The sequence below is a fragment of the Hyperolius riggenbachi genome, chromosome 2, assembly GCF_040937935.1.
Source record: "Hyperolius riggenbachi isolate aHypRig1 chromosome 2, aHypRig1.pri, whole genome shotgun sequence".
Lineage (NCBI taxonomy): Eukaryota > Metazoa > Chordata > Amphibia > Anura > Hyperoliidae > Hyperolius > Hyperolius riggenbachi.
The window spans coordinates 465,876,590-465,897,729 of record NC_090647.1 but is presented as its reverse complement, the minus strand read 5'-3'; the positions used below and the strand labels follow the sequence as shown (position 1 = coordinate 465,897,729).

Genomic DNA, 21,140 nt, shown 5'->3' with positions numbered 1-21,140 from the left:
TGGTACAGTGCCTGGTACATGTTTTTGTATAAGGCAATGTGAACCACTAGGCTGGCCGAGGGAAATCAATGCCTAATTACAGAGTAATTAGAGGGTGGGCAAGATGGTAAATATAAACAGCATGATGCAGAGCAGAGGCTTGCCTGCAGGGTCCATGGGGAAAATATCTGTCTGATTTTGGGTGGAAATTCTGAGATGCTGGGAAATCTCGGGCTGATGTGGTCGATCCAGTGCGATAATCACAAACAATGAACGCAACAGAAACCCTGGCCGTTATAACTCAAAATGTTTTATGTGCCCCCCCATTGCATTATACTTTACCTGTCACGCTGTCCCTCATGTGTCCTTGCTGTATTTCCCATGTGAGTTTTGGCATGTAGCACGTGGGTGATGTAATTTGGGCCCGGGCTTCTGGGCCTCTAGTTTGTGTTTTTCCCTCCAGGCCAAAAGGTCCCAGTCCTCCCCTGACTACAGTGGCGCCTCATATGACCCGGCAGCATGTAACAGGTCACATGAGGCACCGCTGTAGCCATGGATACAGGACACTGGATTGACGGATGGAGATAAAATCGCTGGAACACTGAGAGCAGATGAGTGAAGCGGAGCTGCGCAACTAAGGAGGGGGAGATGGGAAGTGCAATGGAGACATTTGGGGAGAAAAGCCGCCTCTTGCCGCCCTCTAATTGTTGCTGCCCCAAAGCACACGATTCATGTTGCATCATGGAATAACCTCCCCCGCTTAACTGGATACTCTGGAACACAGAGATTACTGTAATTATTCTACTTCCAAAGCAATATGTTAAAAGAGGAAAACTAACAGCAGGAGAATGCACTTTTGTAAATAGGACCATAACACCACCTGCTTTGACCCCTTATAAGCCATGATATCAGTGCAACTTTAAGAATAGCTCAGTGTAATAAATGTGCTTATATTCCTGAATAACAATCACTGCCTCTCTTACTAATTTTATAGATACTTCCCCAAAAGTAGAATTTGTCTGGGACTTCCAATGAGTAAAGAAAAGTAAAGTGAAAATTCTGCTAATTTTGGAATGTCGTTTTACAGTGGGAAAGACACAATGGGCTTGATTCACAAAGCCATGATAACTCTTATCACGGTAGCGCAAGCGGTTTGCGCGCGCGCTGTAACACGAATTTGCGCACAAGATCGCGGCCATTTACGCACAAAAACGGACGCAATATTGTGCAGAAATTTGCATTTGCGCACGAAAAACGTTACGTGCGCTATTACGCTAGCGCGACCGTGATAAGTGTGATCACGGCTTTGTGAATCAAGCTCAAAGTAACACAAAGGACAACGATTTACTGACCCTTCCACTCTCCACAATCTCCTTTTGAAGGTCCTTTGAGGCCAGAATCAAAGCCTGGATTCCCTGCATGAGATCCGTGCATGACCCCAGAATCCTGCGGAACAAAGTCACACGCGGTAAACAAGTCTTGTTCCACACAAGTGAACATGGACTTCAGTTTAATTTCATTGCTTGCATATGGATTCTTTAAACACAAACGCTTACTGTTCATTGACTTGTAATTTCAGCCCAGTGTCATCTGTGCGGGATTTTTTCAGCATTTCCTGTGAGGAGAAAAGGTGTTCTTATGACGCAAGCAATAAAAAGTACAGTATCTTCACAGAAGACTTATTACATTCTTTAGTGTCTGTTGGTGTCTGATCTCAACAAGAACAAGGAAGGATGCCGTTTTATTGTACTACTGAAACCTGCATTGCAGGATCCGCCTTGCCCTTTCTCCCTCACTCAGTTTATAAACTGAAGCAGAAAGCACATAGCTGCCTTTTCATCTACTGTAGCACAATCCAAAGAGTTTTTAAGTGTGTTGGAAATTCCATGTGTCATTTCCTGACTGCTTAACCTTCACAGATTAAGATACAATATATCAAAAGACAACCATGCACAGGAGAGCTGAGTAATCACTGGGGGAGTGCATCAAACCAAACAGATTGATTTTAGAATCTAAATAAAAGTGATGTTTTATCAAGGGATGTGCACAGCCCTCTTTTTCTACTTGCTGGATCCACAGATTAAGATACACATACATCTAACAACCGATCAACTATCAGATTCAATAATTATTATCAAAATGGATGACTTGATTGAAAAACTGTGCTGGCAAGTGCATGCCCGATTGACGATGCAACCAATTTCGGCTCGAGAATGTCGTTCAGACATGTTGCAAGATGTCGGCCGTCGGTAACAGCGAGTGAAATCGGGTCAAGGGACAAACGCAACAAAAACCCCAACGATATTCCCCCTATTGTTCAATCCCCCCGATGCCCAGTGCACTATACATTACCTGTCCACGTCCGCCGCTGGCTCTGGGCGCCGTCCTCCGTTCATACACGCACCCCATGTGGTTTCTGGCATACACCACATAAGCCAAAGGTGTAAACACTCAAGTAGACACAGATAGCCATGTGCCATCATAACAGGTATTCCCTAATAACAAATGCAGGAGTACAAGAAATGTTCTTATACCAGGCCAAAGGATGAAAGGCCCCAGATTAAGCCTTGGAGAGGGCTCCGCAGTATAATGTGTTTGAGGTCCACAACATTTTTATTGATTCTGATGGCGGCCCTGCCTCCCCCTGATAACACATACAGCCTTTTATGTCACCTATTTACAGGTACAGACATCCTCTTTCCCATGACAAGAATATACATTCCTTAACCCACCATCAAAAAGAAGATGGAAGGAATAGATAGCGATTCACTATACAATTCCCTTCCATGCATCATTCTTAAAGAACAACCATCATAGAAACAGTTTTTTCGTAAAACCAACATTCCTATAGAGCTTTTACCCAGCAACATTAAAATGCTTTTCAGAGGTTTCTCAGCACAGCCTGGGTGAAAAAAAAAATAGCTTTGTTTATCCAGCTGAATGTAACAATTGTGTTAGCAGCGGGGGGAGGGGAGGCAGAGCTGTAATATGTAGCTAGGTTACACTTCTCCCTGGCTGTAAACTGTTTACTTTAGACTGCGGGGCAGAGAGACACACACAGACAGGCACATGTACAGAGCTGCAGGTGATGATTATTTACACACATTTGAAGCTATATTTCTCCTTTCTATCATTTTGAACTAATTTTACTCACAGTTTTACTGCTAGTGAGGAATGTCTCCATATGATGGATGCCCTAGGCGCAGTCCTCCATGGTAATGCCCATAGTGACTCTTCTCATTTTCTCTTCACATAAATGAAGAGATGAAAAAACAGCCCTATTGCTATTTGCTAGTAATTACTGGAAATATATGTGGCATTTAGAATTTTAGCTTACTTTGATAGTTGTCCTTTAAGAATCCCATAAGTGGAAAGCACATAGAACAGCAGTGGCGTTGGGAGTGGAAGAGGGGAGGACTATAATCTTCCAGGTTTTTTTTTACTAAATTTTCTGGGTCACATAGGCCTTTTACTGTTTTCCTGCCTAAAAGATGCATTAGAAAGTGAGGTCCTATACGGTGTAAATAATTTTTCTCAAACCCCTGCGCCCAAAGAAAAAATAAAATATATCAGTGCTCTGCAGCCTAAGCAGATGGTGCTGGACATGGCGCATATTTTATGCAAGGTTGGTGGCACTGAGCAGGTGAAGACTGCTTTAGCAATATGCGTTTTTAGTTACCACACACAAAACGCATGCGTAACAGTATCGGTGAACATTCATTTTTATTTTCTGTATGCTTCACTGACGCAACGTACAGATAAAGGGCCTGATTCACAAAGCGGTGTAACAGTTAGCACGCCGGTGAAAAGCCCTTCATCATGCCTAAACTCAGTTTAGGCATGATAAGTTTAGGGGCCTGATTCACAAAGCGGTGCTAACAGTTAGCACCCTGGTGAAAAGCCCTTTATCATGCCTAAACTCAGTTTAGGCATGATAAGTTTAGGGGCCTGATTCACAAAGCGGTGCTAACAGTTAGCACGCTGGTGAAAAGCCCTTTATCATGCCTAAACTCAGTTTAGGCATGATAAGTTTAGGTGTGATAAGTTTAGGTGTGATAAGTTTAGGCATGATAAGTTTAGGTGTGATAAGTTTAGGCATGATAAGTTTAAGCGCCAACTGCGTTAGCACCGCAGTGCACAGCTGATCAAAAGTTTTATGCTAGCAAAGTCTGGTGCACTTCGTATAAAGTTTAATGGCGCTGCTTTGCGTGCGGGACTTTGCAAGCGATCTAAACTTATCTAAACTTATCATGCCTAAACTTATCACACCTAAACTTATCATGCCTAAACTTATCACACCTAAACTGGCTTTTCATCAGCCTGGTGCAATGGTTATCATGCCTAAAGTCTCTAACTGGGTTAGCACCGCTTTGTGAATCGAGCCCTAGGTGTGATAAGTTTAGGTGTGATAAGTTTAGGCATGATAAGTTTAAGCGCCAACTGCGTTAGCACCGCAGTGCACAGCTGATCAAAAGTTTTACACTAGCAAAGTCTGGTGCACTTCGTATAAAGTTTAATGGCGCTGCTTTGCGTGCGGGACTTTGCAAGCGATCTAAACTTATCTAAACTTAGCATGCCTAAACTTATCACACCTAAACTTATCATGCCTAAACTTATCACACCTAAACTGGCTTTTCACCAGAGTGGTGCAATGGTTATCATGCCTAAAGTCTCTAACTGGGTTAGCACCGCTTTGTGAATCGAGCCCTAGGGCCTCGATTCACAAAGCGGTGATAACCCAGTTATCACGCCTAAAAGACTTTAGGCGTGATGACCTTTTCACCACTGAGTTATCACCGATTTTTCCTGCTCTTCGCGCGAAGTTACCGCGCGTAAGCGCGTTCGCGCGTACGTGCGTGAGTGCGCGCGCAAAGTCCCATAGGGCTTAATGGGAGCTTCGCGCGAAGCGTCGGGTGTTGCGCGAGTTTCTACTTATCATGCCTAAAGTGACTTTAGGCGTGATAAGGGCCTTTTCACCATGGTGCTAACACTTTGCACCGCTTGGTGAATCGAGCCCTAGGTGTGATAAGTTTAGGGGTGATAAGTTTAGGCATGATAAGTTTAGGTGTGATAAGTTTAGGCGTGATAAGTTTAAGCACCAACTGGGTTAGCACTGCAGTGCACAGCTGATCAAAAGTTTTGCGCTAGCAAAGTCTGGTGCACTTCGCATAGAGTTTAATGGCGCTGCTTTGCGTGCGGGACTTTGCGCGCGATCTAAACTTATATAAACTTATCATGCCTAAACTTATCATGCCTAAACTTATCACGCCTAAACTGGCTTTTCACCAGCGTGGTGCAATGGTTATCACACCTTGGGCTTGATTCACCAAGCGGTGCAAAGTGTTTGCACGCTGGTGAAAAGGCCCTTATCACGCCTAAACTCACTTTAGGCATGATAAGAAGAAACTCGCGCGAAGTTACCGCGCGTACGCGCGTAAGTGCGCGCGCAGCACCCGACGCTTCGCGCGAAGCTCCCATTAAACCCTATGGGACTTACGCGCGGTAACTTCGCGCGAAGAGCAGGAAAAAGCGGTGATAACTCAGTGGTGAAAAGGTCATCACGCCTAAAGTCTTTTAGGCGTGATAACTGGGTTATCACCGCTTTGTGAATCAAGCCCCTAGGGCCTGATTCACAAAGCGGTGCTAACAGTTAGCACCGTGGTGAAAAGCCCTTTATCACACCTAAACTCTGTTTAGGCATGATAAGTTTAGGTGTGATAAGTTTAGGTGTAATAAGTTTTTAGGCGTGATAAGTTTAAGCACCAACTGGGTTAGCACCGCAGTGCACAGCTGATCAAAAGTTTTGCGCTAGCAAAGTCTGGTGCACTTTGCATAGAGTTTAATGGCGCTGCTTTGCGTGCGGGACTTTGCATGCGATCTAAACTTATCTAAACTTAGCATGCCTAAACTTATCATCCCTAAACTTATCGGGCTCGATTCACAAAGCGGTGATAACCCAGTTATCACGCCTAAAAGACTTTAGGTGTGATGACCTTTTCACCACTGAGTTATCACCGATTTTTCCTGCTCTTCGCGCGAAGTTACAGCGCGTAAGCGCGTCCGCGCGTGAGTGCGCGCGCAAAGTCCCATAGGGCTTAATGGGAGTTTCGCGCGAAGCGTCGGGTGTTGCGCGCGCACTTACGCGCGTACGCGCGGCAACTTCGCGCGAGTTTCTTCTTATCATGCCTAAAGTGACTTTAGGCGTGATAAGGCCTTTTCACCACGGTGCTAACACTTTGCACCGCTTGGTGAATCGAGCCCATCATGCCTAAACTGAGTTTAGCATGATAAAAATGGTTATCACGCCTAAAGTCTTTAACTGGGTTATCACCGCTTTGTGAATCGAGCCCTAAAGTCTCTAGCTGGGTTAGCACCACTTTGTGAATCGAGCCCAAAGTGTGTTGCTGCTTTCCTGTTGTGTACCTATTTACACTGTGTACCTAGCCTTAGGCTCAGTCCCCACCTGAGGGAAAAACAAAATGGGCTTGATTCAGTAAGCGGTGCTAATTGTTAGCATGCTTCTGCAAAGCCCCTTATCACGCCTAAACTGAGTTTAGGCGTGATAAAATACACTCGCGCGCAAAGTTTACGCGCGCAATGTCATTAAGCTCTATACGATGTTTCGTGCGCACCAGAGTTTACGCGCTGTAAAACTTTGCGCGTGATCTCATTTTAGAACGGTGCTAACTTACTTAGCACCCTGGTTAACACGCCTAAAGTCTTTAGGCGTGCTAAGTAGGTTAGCACCGTTTACTGAATAGAGCCCAATGTTTTCTGCATCAGACATCAGCAGAGGAGGGGACACACAAACAAATACTGTGTTAAGTATAGAAACCATTTACATTCGACAAGTGATGTGTTTCCTATAGAAGCGTATGGGGGAAACAGATTTGCTCCAGACCCCTATTGTTCACCAACAGACCACCAAGCGGATTTTGGACTGTCTCTTGTGGCTGGCTGTTTGCGATCAGGACCCAGTGTGGACCGAGCCTTATGCCTACAGTTAAACATTCCCCAAATTTAAAAATATAGGTAGTGCTAAAATGAAATTGCTTTTAATAATCAATATAATATACAGTTAAAAGGCCACAAATAGGCAAAAATCAAATACAATAAATCAGAATCAAATGCCACGATATGCTTAATACAGATTATTAAAGAGACTCTGTAACAAAATATTCAGCCTTATTTCTTGTAACCTATAAGTTCCTATACTTGTTCTAATGTGGTCTGGATTACTGCAGCCTTTTCTAGTTGCACTGTCTCTGTAATATATCTAATCTTCTTTTCTTTGTCAAGCCATGTTGAGCCAGGGAGGAATGTGCTGCCTCTGCTGTGATAGGGAGAAGTTATACACGCCCCCCGCCATGCCCCCTCCAGGCTCTGTGTGCTTTGCTTACTACTCACAGACAGAGCTCGTTATCTGGGAAGGAAGCTGCCTGTCTCATGCTGAGAACTGTGAGAATCCCAGACTGGAGTGCAGATAATTCTCTATGTAATAAAAACTTGAAGTATACTGTAACATGAGATATATACAAACATCACTTCCTGGTTAGCGGCCATGTTTTTTGTTTGTAAACACTGCCTAAAACTGGCGATTAATCACTTCTCAACCACAGGGTTTTTCACCTAAAAACCACAGCAATTTTCACATTTCAGGGAGGCAAGGGTTAATGGGCTTAATGGGGGTATAATTTATTTAAAAAAAAAAAACCTCACTGATGCTGATCACTCACTAATGCTGTGTTAGTTATCTGAGATCCTCTCACGAGTGATCTCAGTAACTGTAACAGCATAGTGACTGATACAGTGTTTACACACATTCTGAATGAATGAGTACTGTCATTGGCTTTGGCAGTGCTCATTCAAACTTGCAAGCACTTTGATTGGCCTTGTGAACACATGTTCACATCAGCCAATCATGGACCAGTGGGTGCCCGACGCGTACGCGCATCCGCGTGCATGCGCACAGCAGGGAAATAAACAGGAGTTGCTTATCTACGCCCCTGTGACTCAGGAGAATTTTAAAGGGGCGTAGATAAGCGTGGCAGAGGTTGCTAAGTGGTTAAAAGCCAGGATCGTGGTGGGGAGCTGCGGAATAGCAAAGAGGGGCCCAGGAGAACGTAATGAATAGAATGGTATGCTTTTTATTGTAAGAATTTGAGAGTACAGATTCTCTTTAATGTACAAGATCATTCATTCTCTCATGCACACATTAAGTTCCTCCTTTATGAAAAATGTTTGTTATATAGCTCAAAAAAGGGGAACAGTTTCCACAATAGTACTCCACAATGGATCCTATCATTAGTTATTTAATATAAATGAGGTTCAGGCAGTTTATTACAAAAATTGCGTAGAACCGCGTGTGTAAATTCCAAGCTGAAACCTGTCCCACAGCATATCAAAATAGCAGACTGATTGTACAACATAGCCTCTAAACTTAAACAATTATTTACATTAACTAACTAATGATAGGGTCCATTCTAGCATTGTGGAGTACTGTTGTGGGAACTGTTTCCCTTTTTTGGGCTATATAACAAAGTTTTTACATAAAGGAGGAACTCCATGTCTGTATGAGAGAATTGATGTGTGTATGAGAGAACAGCCACATCAACCCCACATGTAGACAGTCTGTTCCGGAACAAGCTGTCCGCATGTGGGGTTGATGTGGCTCTGTAAAATTTAAAGCTATAGGTGTGCTATACACCAGCGGTTCTGCATGTAAGCCTGGCAACAGTGGCATAAAGAGATAATTTGCATATTCAGTAGCGGTGCATTGTGGGTAACCACAGATATTCACTCAAAGCTGAATTATCGCAAGGACCTTCTGTTTTAAGAAGGCAAATCACACCAAGCATTGATTATTAAAGCATCTCCTTTTTAGAGCTACCTATATTTTTTTCTTCGTGTGTATATTTATGTTTTCCCAAAACATGCGATCTTGGTAAGCTGCTTAAAGTGGAATTAGCTTACTTTGAAACACCCTTTTTTTTACACAGTTTTTTCCCCCAAATGTATAAGGCAAACATGCTGAACATTCTTCTGAACATGTTATACGCAGCCTACATCTGCCATTAGAAGGTGCCAGGCTGCATGGTTGCAATGTCTCCACACAGTCCTCACCTCAATCCTGGCTGCAGCAGTCTCTACAGCTGACGCCGTGGCCGCCATTTCCTTCTCCACCAGGTCGCCCAGCTCCTCCTCCTTGATATCTAGTGATGGGGGCCTCAGCTCCTGTAAGAGAAACATGCAGACAATGGCACTGATGAAGAATACTTGATGAGACAACAGTGGGCCTATTTAAAGGACAACTGAACTGAGAGGGATATGGAGGCTGCCTTATTTATTCCCTTTTAGAGTGGATCCGAGATGAACTTTTACTCATTGCATAATTGTGTTCCTTTCCTATTGTTTTTAGGGCATTCCTCAAGCCAAATACTTTTTTGTTTTTGTTTTAATACTCTAATTCCCTATAAACTAAACAAGCCACGCCCATAGGTTTTCAGAGTGCCAAGGCACTTTCAGACAGTAGCAAGGGCTCATGGGAGCTCAGTCTGGGCAGGAGGAGGGAGAGGTATTACTAGCCAGAGATTTCAGAGGCAGAGGGGAGGAGGGAGGAGGAGGGGGATTATGTTTTTTTGCTCAAGATGCAGATAAGCCTGCCTCTGTGTAATGTTTACAAACAACATGGCTGCTGTCATTGTATCACAGGAAGAAATAATCATATTCTATTAAAGCTGTTTGCAGCTAGATTTGCTGTGTAAATTATCTAAACTTTAGATAAGATATATAGACAAGTAACTTGTTCTAGTTAGTTTTTCATCTCGGATCTGCTTTAACCACTTGAGGACTACAGTCTTTCTAACCCTTAAGGACCAGGCACTTTTTTTCCACTCAGACCACTGCAGCTTTCACGGTTTATTGCTCGCTCATACAACCTACCACCTAAATGAATTTTGGCTCCTTTTCTTGTCACTAATAAAGCTTTCTTTTGGTGCTATTTGATTGCTCCTGCGATTTTTACTTTTTATTATATTCATCAAAAAAGACATGAATTTTGGCAAAAAAATGATTTTTTTAACTTTCTGTGCTGACAATTTTCAAATAAAGTAAAATTTCTGTATACATGCAGCGCGAAAAATGTGGACAAACATGTTTTTGATAAAAAAAAACCCATTCAGTGTATATTTATTGGTTTGGGTAAAAGTTATAGGGCTCGATTCACAAAGCGGTGCTAACCCAGTTAGAGACTTTAGGCATGATAACCATTGCACCACTCTGGTGAAAAGTCAGTTTAGGTGTGATAAGTTTAGGCATGATAAGTTTAGGTGTGATAAGTTTAGGCATGCTAAGTTTAGATAAGTTTAGATCGCTTGCAAAGTCCCGCACGCAAAGCAGCGCCATTAAACTTTATACGAAGTGCACCAGTCTTTGCTAGCGTAAAACTTTTGATCAGCTGTGCACTGCGGTGCTGACGCAGTTAGCGCTTAAACTTATCACACCTAAACTTATCACACCTAAACTTATCATGCCTAAACTTATCACACCTAAACTTATCACACCTAAACTTATCATGCCTAAACTGAGTTTAGGCATGATAAAGGGCTTTTCACCAGGGTGCTAACTGTTAGCACCGCTTTGTGAATCGAGCCCATAGCGTTTACAAACTATGGTGCAAAAAGTGAATTTTCCCATTTTCAAGCACCTCTGACTTTTCTGACCCCCTGTCATGTTTCATGAGGGGCTAGAATTCCAGGATAGTATAAATACCCCCCAAATGACCCCATTTTGGAAAGAAGACATCCCAAAGTATTCACTGAGAGGCATAGTGAGTTCATAGAAGATATTATTTTTTGTCACAAGTAAGCGGAAAATGACACTTTGTGACAAAAAAAAGAAAAAAAAAAAGAATCCATTTCTTCTAACTTGCGACAAAAAAAAATGAAATCTGCCACGGACTCACCATGCCCCTCTCTGAGTACCTTGAAGTGTCTACTTTCCAAAATGGGGTCATTTGTGGGGTGTGTTTACTGTCCTCGCATTTTGGGGGGTGCTAATTTGTAAGCACCCCTGTAAAGCCTAAAAGTGCTCATTGGACTTTGGGCCCCTTAGCGCAGTTAGGCTGCAAAAAAGTGCCACACATGTGGTATTGCCGTACTCAAGAGAAGTAGTAGAATGTGTTTTGGGGTGTATTTTTACACATACCCATGCTGGGTGGGAGAAATCTCTCTGTAAATGACAATTTTTTCATTTTTTTTACACACAATTGTCCATTTACAGAGTTATTTCTCCCACCCAGCATGGGTATGTGTAAAAATACACCCCAAAACACATTGTACTACTTCTCCCGAGTACGGCGATACCACATGTGTGGCACTTTTTTGCACCCTAACTGCGCTAAAGGGCCCAAAGTCCAATGAGTACCTTTAGGATTTCACAAGTCATTTTGCGGAATTTGATTTCCAGACTACTCCTCACGGTTTAGGGCCCCTAAAATGCCAGGGCAGTATAGGAACCCCACAAATGACCCCATTTTAGAAAGAAGACACCTCAAGGTATTCCGTTAGGAGTATGGTGAGTTCATAGAAGATTTTATTTTTTGTCAAAAGTTAGCGGAAAATTGATTTTTATTGTTTTTTTCACAAAGTGTCATTTTCCACTAACTTGTGACAAAAAATAAAATCTTCTATGAACTCACCATACTCCTAACGGAATACCTTGAGGTGTCTTCTTTCTAAAATGGGGTCATTTGTGGGGTTCCTATACTGCCCTGGCATTTTAGGGGCCCTAAACCGTGAGGAGTAGTCTGGAAATCAAATTCCGCAAAATGACCTGTGAAATCCTAAAGGTACTCATTGGACTTTGGGCCCTTTAGCGCAGTTAGGGTGCAAAAAAGTGCCACACATGTGGTATCGCCGTACTCGGGAGAAGTAGTACAATGTGTTTTGGGGTGTATTTTTACACATACCCATGCTGGGTGGGAGAAATAACTCTGTAAATGGACAATTGTGTGTAAAAAAATCAAAAGATTGTCATTTACAGAGGTATTTCTCCCACCCAGCATGGGTATGTGTAAAAATACACCCCAAAACACATTGTACTACTTCTCCCGAGTATGGCAATACCACATGTGTGGCACTTTTTTGCACCCTAACTGCGCTAAAGGGCCCAAAGTCCAATGAGTACCTTTAGGATTTCACAGGTCATTTTGCGAAATTTGATTTCCAGACTACTCCTCACGGTTTAGGGCCCCTAAAATGCCAGTTCAGTATAGGAACCCCACAAATGACCCCATTTTAGAAAGAAGACACCCCAAGGTATTCCGTTTGGAGTATGGTGAGTTCATAGAAGATTTTATTTTTTGTCACAAGTTAGTGGAAAATGACACTTTGTGAAAAAAACAATAAAAATCAATTTTCCGCTAACTTTTGACAAAAAATAAAATCTTCTATGAACTCACCATACTCCTAACGGAATACCTTTGGGTGTCTTCTTTCTAGAATGGGGTCATTTGTGGGGTTACTATACTGCCCTGGCATTTTAGGGGCCCTAAACCGTGAGGAGTAGTCTTGAAACCAAATGTCGCAAAATGACCTGTGAAATCCTAAAGGTACTCATTGGACTTTGGGCCCCTTAGCGTACTTAGGGTGTAAAAAAGTGCCACACATGTGGTACCGCCGTACTCAGGAGAAGTAGTATAATGTGTTTAGGGTGTATTTTTACACATACCCATGCTAAGTGGGAGAAATATCTCTGTAAATGACAATTGTTTGATTTGTTTTACACACAATTGACCATTTACATAGAAATTTCTCCCACCCAGCATGGGTATGTGTAAAAATACACCCAAAAACACATTATACTACTTTTCCTGAGTACGGCGGTACCACATGTGTGACACTTTTTTGCAGCCTAGGTGCGCCAAGGGGCCCAACGTCCTATTCACGGGTCATTTTGAGGCATTTGTTTTCTAGACTACTCCTCGCGGTTTAGGGCCCCTAAAATGCCAGGGCAGTATAGGAACCCCACAAGTGACCCCATTTTAGAAAGAAGACACCCCAAGGTATTCCGTTAGGTGTATGGCGAGTTCATAGAAGATTTTATTTTTTGTCACAAGTTAGCGGAAAATGACACTTTGTGAAAAAAAACCAATAAAAAATCAATTTCCGCTAACTTTTGACAAAAAATAAAATCTTCTATGAACTCGTCATACACCTAACAGAATACCTTGGGGTGTCTTTTTTTCTAAAATGGGGTCACTTGTGGGGTTCCTATACCGCCCTGGCATTTTACGGGCCCAAAACCGTGAGTAGTCTGGAAACCAAATGTCTCAAAATGACTGTTCAGGGGTATAAGCATCTGCAAATTTTGATGACAGGTGGTCTATGAGGGGGCGAATTTTGTGGAACCGGTCATAAGCAGGTTGGCCTTTTAGATGACAGGTTGTATTGGGCCTGATCTGATGGATAGGAGTGCTAGGGGGTGACAGGAGGTGATTGATGGGTGTCTCAGGGGGTGGTTAGAGGGGAAAATAGATGCAATCAATGCACTGGGGAGGTGATCGGAAGGGGGTCTGAGGGGGATCTGAGGGTTTGGCCGAGTGATCAGGAGCCCACACGGGGCAAATTAGGGCCTGATCTGATGGGTAGGTGTGCTAGGGGGTGACAGGAGGTGATTGATGGGTGTCTCAAGGTGTGATTAGAGGGGGGAATAGATGCAAGCAATGCACTGGCGAGGTGATCAGGGCTGGGGTCTGAGGGCATTCTGAGGGTGTGGGCGGGTGATTGAGTGCCCTAGGGGCAGATAGGGGTCTAATCTGATAGGTAGCAGTGACAGGGGGTGATTGATGGGTAATTAGTGGGTGTTTAGGGTAGAGAACAGATGTGAACACTGCACTTGGGAGGTGATCGGACGTCGGATCTGCGGGCGATCTATTGGTGTGGGTGGGTGTTCAGTTTGCCCGCAAGGGGCAGGTTAGGGTCTGATTGATGGGTGGCAGTGACAGGGGGTGATTGATGGGTGGCAGTGACAGGGGGTGATTGATGGGTGATTGACAGGTGATCAGTGGGTTATTACAGGGAAGGACAGATGTAAATAATGCCCTGGCGAATTGATAAGGGGGGGTCTGAGGGCAATCTGAGCGTGTAGGCGGGTGATTGGGTGCCCGCAAGGGGCAGATTAGGGTCTGATCTGATGGGTAACAGTGACAGGTGGTGATAGGGGGTGATTGATGGGTGATTGATGGGTAATTAGTGAGTGTTTAGAGGAGAGAATAGATGGAAACACTGCGCTTGGGTGGTGATCTGATGTCGGATCTGCGGGCGATCTATTGGTGTGGGTGGGTGATCAGTTTGCCCGCAAGGGGCAGGTTAGGGGCTGATTGTTGGGTGGCAGTGACAGGGGGTGATTGATGGGTGATAGGTGATTGGCAGGTGATTGACAGGTGATCAGTGGGTTATTACATGGAAGGACAGATGTAATTAATGCACTGGTGAATTGATAAGGGGGGGGGGGGTCTGAGGGCAATCTGAGCGTGTGGGCGGGTGATTGGGTGCCCGCAAGGGGCAGCTTAGGGTCTGATCTGATAGGTAACAGTGACAGGTGGTGATAGGGGGTGATTGATGGGTAATTAGTGGGTGTTTAGAGAAGATAACAGATGTAAACAATACATTTGGGAGGTAATCTGACGGCGGGTTTGCGGGCGATCTAATGGTGTGGGTGGGAGATCAGATTGCCCGCAAGGGGCAGGTTAGGGGCTGATTGATGGGTGGCAGTGACAGGGGGTGATTGATGAGTGATAGGTGATTGGCAGGTGATTGACAGGTGATCAGTGGGTTATTACAGGGAAGAACAGATGTAATTAATGCACTGGCGAATTGATAAGGGGGGGGTCAGAGGGCAATCTGAGCGTGTTGGCGGGTGATTGGGTGCCCGCAAGGGGCAGATTAGGGTCTGATCTGATAGGTAAAAGTGACAGGTGGTGATAGGGGGTGATTGATGGGTGATTGATGGGTAATTAGTGGGTGTTTAGAGGAGAGAATAGATGTAAACAATGGATTTGGGAGGTGATCTGATGTCGGATCTGCGGGCGATCTATTGGTGTGGGTGGGTGATCAGTTTGCCCGCAAGGGGCAGGTTAGGGGCTGATTGTTGGGTGGCAGTGACAGGGGGTGATTGATGGGTGATAGGTGATTGGCAGGTGATTGACAGGTGATCAGTGGGTTATTACATGGAAGGACAGATGTAATTAATGCACTGGTGAATTGATAAGGGGGGGGGGGGGGTCTGAGGGCAATCTGAGCGTGTGGGCGGGTGATTGGGTGCCCGCAAGGGGCAGCTTAGGGTCTGATCTGATAGGTAACAGTGACAGGTGGTGATAGGGGGTGATTGATGGGTGATTGATGGGTAATTAGTGGGTGTTTAGAGAAGATAACAGATGTAAACAATACATTTGGGAGGTAATCTGACGGCGGGTTTGCGGGCGATCTAATGGTGTGGGTGGGAGATCAGATTGCCCGCAAGGGGCAGGTTAGGGGCTGATTGATGGGTGGCAGTGACAGGGGGTGATTGATGGGTGATAGGTGATTGGCAGGTGATTGACAGGTGATCAGTGGGTTATTACAGGGAAGAACAGATGTAATTAATGCACTGGCGAATTGATAAGGGGGGGTCAGAGGGCAATCTGAGCGTGTTGGCGGGTGATTGGGTGCCCGCAAGGGGCAGATTAGGGTCTCATCTGATAGGTAAAAGTGACAGGTGGTGATAGGGGGTGATTGATGGGTGATTGATGGGTAATTAGTGGGTGTTTAGAGGAGAGAATAGATGTAAACAATGGATTTGGGAGGTGATCTGATGTCGGATCTGCGGGCGATCTATTGGTGTGGGTGGGTGATCAGATTGCCCGCAAGGGGCAGGTTAGGGGCTGATTGTTGGGTGGCAGTGACAGGGGGTGATTGATGGGTGATTGATGGGTGATTGACGGGTGATTGACAGGTTATCAGGGAAGATAGATGCATACAGTACACAGGGGGGGGGGGGGGTCTGGGGGGTGGTCTGGGGAGAATCTGAGGGGTGGGGGGGTGATCAGGAGGGGGCAGGGGGCAGGGGGGGATATAAAAAAAAAATAGCGTTGACAGATAGTGACAGGGAGTGATTGATGGGTTATTAGGGGGGTGATTGGGTGCAAACAGGGGTCTGGGGGGTGGGCAGGGGGGGGTCTGAGGGGTGCTGTGGGCGATCAGTGGGCGGGGGGGGGCAGATCAGTGTGTTTGGGTGCAGACTAGGGTGGCTGCAGCCTGCCCTGGTGGTCCCTCGGACACTGGGACCACCAGGGCAGGAGGCAGCCTGTATAATACACTTTGTATACATTACAAAGTGTATTATACACTTTGTATGCGGCGATCGCGGGGTTAACATCCCGCCGGCGCTTCCGTACGGCCGGCGGGATGTTACGGCGGGTGGGCGGAGCCAGTTGCCGGGGGAAGCGCGCGTCATCAATGACGCGATCGCTCCCCCGGCATGCCTAAAGGACGCGCCGCCTGAAGGCGTATTGCGGTCCTTTAGGCGTCCACTTTGCCGCCGCCCATGGGCTGTGGGCGGTCGGCAAGTGGTTAAGCAATACCAGTTGCCTGGCTAGCTTGCTGACCTTCTGCCTGTAATACTATAGACCCTGAACAGGCATGTAGCAGATCAGATGTGTCTGACATTATTGTCAGATCTGTCAAGATTGGCTGCATGCTTGGTTCTGGTGTTATTCGTCCACTGCTGCATCCAAATAAATCAGTAGGGCTGCCAGGCAACTGGTATTGTTTAACCTCTTGCTGACTGCTCCATGCCGATTGGCGTGAATGTGGCGGCAGCCCCAGGACCACTCCACTACGAGTGGCGTGAAGTCCGCTGTACTGGGGACAGCTGTGTGACACGGCTGTCCCCCTTGGCGGCAGGGCTGAAGCCTATGACAGCCGATCGCGCTGATTGGCTGGCAGGGGGAAGGATGAAAAAAAAAGAAAATCGGCATATTTATTATAAAAAAAAAGAAAAAAAAGAAATATTTATAAAAAATAAAATAAACATCCTGGGAGCGATCATAGCCCACAAACAGGGGAATCACTTGTGTGCTGAGTTTTAAGGCCCTGCAGCGAGCCCTTAAAGCTGCAGTGGCCTTAATTGTAAGAAATAGCTTGATCCCTAGGGGGGTTTATGACTGTGGTCCTTAAGTGGTTAAAAGGAAAAAAAATATGTCACTCTCCATATCCCTCTCGCGTCAGATGTCCTTTAATGAGGAAAGAGTAAAGTAGAGAATGCAAATATATTATTGGATATTATTATTATTTAGTATTCATATAGCGCTGACATCTTCCACAGCGCTGTACAGAGTACATAGTCATGCCACTAACTGTCCCTCAGAGGGGCTTACAATCTAATCCTTACCATAGTCATATATCTATGTATGTATTGTGTAGTGTAAATATAGTCTAGGGACAATTTTAGGGGGAAGCCAATAAACGAATCTGTATGTTTTTGGGGAGTGCCTGTAGGAAACCCATGCAAACACATAGAGAACATACAAACTCCATGCCGACAGTGGCTTGTTAGAGATTCAAACCAGGGACCCAGCGCTGCAAGGCGAGAGCGCTAACCACTACGCCACCGTGTTGCCAACTGTATAGAAAATGACTACGCTTCCCTCTGCTTCCTCCCTTGACATTGCTATTAGCACTGAAAATGCAAATTGCTCATGCACTCCAGGATTCAGCAAAGTTCAGCAGTGAAAGAAATGTGTATGGAGATTTTACAATTAGTGAGAAATGTAATTACAACTGAGATTTCAAGTTCTTGGCAAGATATTCGAAGTAAGTAGGTCAAGTCACTAGAGGTCTGTTCAGTACAGTAATTACACCTGATTACTAATGACTGCTAACACTGCACTTAATCAAACATTCTCTCCTCTGTACGGCGTGGATGCTGGGAACACATGTGACTGAAAAGCTTCAGGGAAAAAACACCTGAAAATGGAGGTACTGCTACAGGCAATAAAGTTTTCTTATAAAGAAAAAATAAATTAGCATTTTAATCGATATAAAGGTGTCCATTGAGGCTAGGTTCACACATGGCATAGCGTGAAAAAGTAGTGTTTTCGGATGGTATGTTTGCGATTTGCTATCGTGTTTCTTACCACATTTTGCATTTCCTTTTTAACGCAGATGCGTTTTTCATGCGTTGTAATGCATTTGTGGTTCACTAATGGAAAACGCACAGGAATCACTAAGACGACAATAGGAAGCGGAAACACATCACAGATCTTCACTTTTTAATGAAAAACGCATTAAAAACCGCATGAAAAACGCAATCCATGTACTTTCATTATGTGCGTTTTAGCAGCCAGCTTGCATTTTACCAGCGCCTGCAGAATGCTTACTGTAAATCGCAAGTGCAACCCTGGTACTTCTGCATCCCATAGACTAACATTGCTGCATAAAGCGCAGCGTTTCCTGCTCCGCAAGCGTTTCTGCCATGTGTGCACCCGGCCTAAAGCCGGTCTGAAGGGAAAAAAACAGATACTTACTTAAGGAAAGAGAAGGCTCTGGGTCCTATAGAGCCTTCCCATTCTCCTCCCGGTGTCCGCGTTCTCCCGCAGGCTCGGGCTCCCAAAAACCGGCAGTTCTGTACTGCGCACGCGTGAGTGCGCGGGAGGGGGCGATTGAGCACGCGCAGTACGGTGCGGCCCTTTCCACAAGCCCGAGTGCTTCCAAAGGCTTCTGAAGCCAACCCAACGCGGAAGAGAGTAGTTTACGACCCATGGGTCATAGACTGCTAACGGGGAGTCTGCGGGGGGAACACAGGGACCGGGAGGAGACCAGGAAGGCTCTGTAGGACCCAGAGCCTTCCCTCTCCTCAGGTATCTGTTTTCGTTTTTTACTTTCAATTCAGGCTCCCTTTAAAGGGACTCCGAGCAGTAAATAAAATCAAAATCTGAACTTACCTGGGGCTTTCTCCAGCCCACCGTAGGTCGGGAGGTCCCTCGGCATCCTTTTGGCTCTTCTCCCAGGCCCTGCTCCGAAATGGCTCCCTGCGACAGTGGGACCGAGAGTCTGGCTCCTTCTTCCGGAAAGATGACGTCAGTCGTCACCAAGCCGGCCGACACGCGTCATCACGGCGGCCGGCGTCACAGTACTGCACATGCGCAGTACTGTCACGGCGGCCGGCGTGATGACACCAGGCCGCCTTCAGATTCGATCTTTTGATGTGATTTTTATGATGGGATTGTATAGAAAACGTTGTCATGTGTGGCACAAATGGATGTGAAACGATTCTTTGGTCGACTGGGTAAAAATATTGATCCAAAAGTTTGATTTTATGATCGAATCAGAATGTAAAACCTTCTTAAATCATTCCACTAATGGGAACAATCTATAATTGCCTTCCAATTCGTTTCAATCATTCAAATCCGTCAACAGATCGAATATGATGAAAAAATGGTACTATTAATAGGCGCCTTAAGTCCTCCTAATAACTAGAGATCATCAAGGAGTAATAGTGGATCATTTCCAGGCCTACCTACCCTGGATAAACAATTAGTTTCTGCAGAATACATTTGCTATAGTCATACTCAGCCCATTTATGCTGTACTATGAAATTGTATGTAAGTGTTCTGCATTTCAGCCTTCTACCCTCTTGACCCCCTGAGGTTTATACCCCCTAATGACCAGGCCATTTTTTACAATTCTGCTCTTCACAACTACAACGATTTATTGCTTGGTCATACAACTCAGCACCCAAATGAATTTTACCTCATTTTCTTCCCACAAATAGTGCTTTCTTTTGGTAGTATTTGATTGCTGCTGCGATTGTTGTTGTTTTTGTTATTACAAAAGGAGTGAAATATTTACATTTTTAATCCCCCATCCCCCTAAATTGGCCCTACACTAAAATGCATACACTACACTACTATGTCAGGGATTAGACTGTGAGCCCATCAGAGGGACAGTTAGTGACAAGCCGATCCTCTGTTCAGCGCTGTGCTTGTTGACAACGCTATAGAAATAAATCTCATCCTGACAATACCAATCGCAGCCTGCCAGTGCCGCTGGTAGGCTGCTCGCTGTGCCCGGCTGTGTTGTCTGACAGGAGAGCGCGCTTGTGCGAGTTCCCATCTAATCTCGCTAGATCACGGCAAATGGCGTGATTGAGGATCGAGAGAGACACTGTGCGGCTGCCATCCTGCGTTAGGCGGTCACAGAGTAATTAAACAGAATGGCAGATCATGGACCTTATTCAATTCACTTTTTCTCCTAAAATTTCTCTTAAGTAATATTTTCACATGTTATCAATAATATGCCTTTTAAGCCACCAACATGCAAAAAAATACTTTGGACAGCACTTTTCCCCCTACTTTTTGGTACTTTTTCAATTGCAGAGTGCTGAAAAGTTATGATAAAGAGGAGATTAAAAATGATCTCCTAGGAGAAAATTTAGGAAAAAAAGTGAATTGATTAAGGGCCCATGTATTTCCAATGTAAGTTATAAAAGTAGAGTAGAGAAGGCTTCTGCCATCAGAAGGCACAAGAGACACTTCCATCAGTTTCTGTTACTCATTCCTTACACTGCCTGCAGACAATAATAGCTGTAGGTTACTGCCACCTCCTGGGCAGATGTGGTGCAGCAATGCTCTTAAAGTGAACCTGAACTCTTCCACAGGACAGAGGAAAACAGAGAGAAAAGCACCCTGTTTGTATTTACAGAGTTTAGCCTGTATAATTTCCCCTTTATCTGTGAGAAAACACAAATTGTACCGGTAATTTGACCCCTCAGCTGTGTAAGATGACTGCATGGGAGAGAGCTCATTTGTAAATACAGGATGTTATCAATAGCTATGCTTCCCTGCAAGCAGGAACTAGACAAACTGCAGATGTATTGCATGGTTTGTATCAGCTGTAACAAAGACATTTTTCTTTAAAGGTTATTATGCTGTTGCTTATCTTTAAGGGTGCGTTTCCACTAACGCTAATTCAAATTCGCATAACCAATAAAAGTGAATGAGCCTGTGTCCACTTGTCAGGAAAACGGAGCGTTTTCTTGTGCAGGAAAAATCTGCTCAGCAGAGCCATCCGAATTCGGACACCGCACACACGCATGCGATTCGCATACAATGTATTTAATAG

At 44.8% G+C, this 21,140-nt stretch overlaps 1 protein-coding gene across 1 annotated transcript in view; it reads right to left on the bottom strand.

Annotated features, from left to right (window-relative positions):
* Positions 1-21,140, bottom strand: part of HIP1 (huntingtin interacting protein 1) — a 124,865-nt gene that overhangs the window by 28,592 nt on the left and 75,133 nt on the right. The window contains exons 20-22 of the mRNA XM_068266359.1: positions 9,103-9,213; positions 1,536-1,594; positions 1,332-1,425 (exon numbers count right to left, since the gene is read on the bottom strand). Of these exons, the coding sequence (XP_068122460.1) occupies positions 1,332-1,425; positions 1,536-1,594; positions 9,103-9,213 (264 nt within the window). The remainder of the gene's footprint in view (positions 1-1,331; positions 1,426-1,535; positions 1,595-9,102; positions 9,214-21,140) is intronic.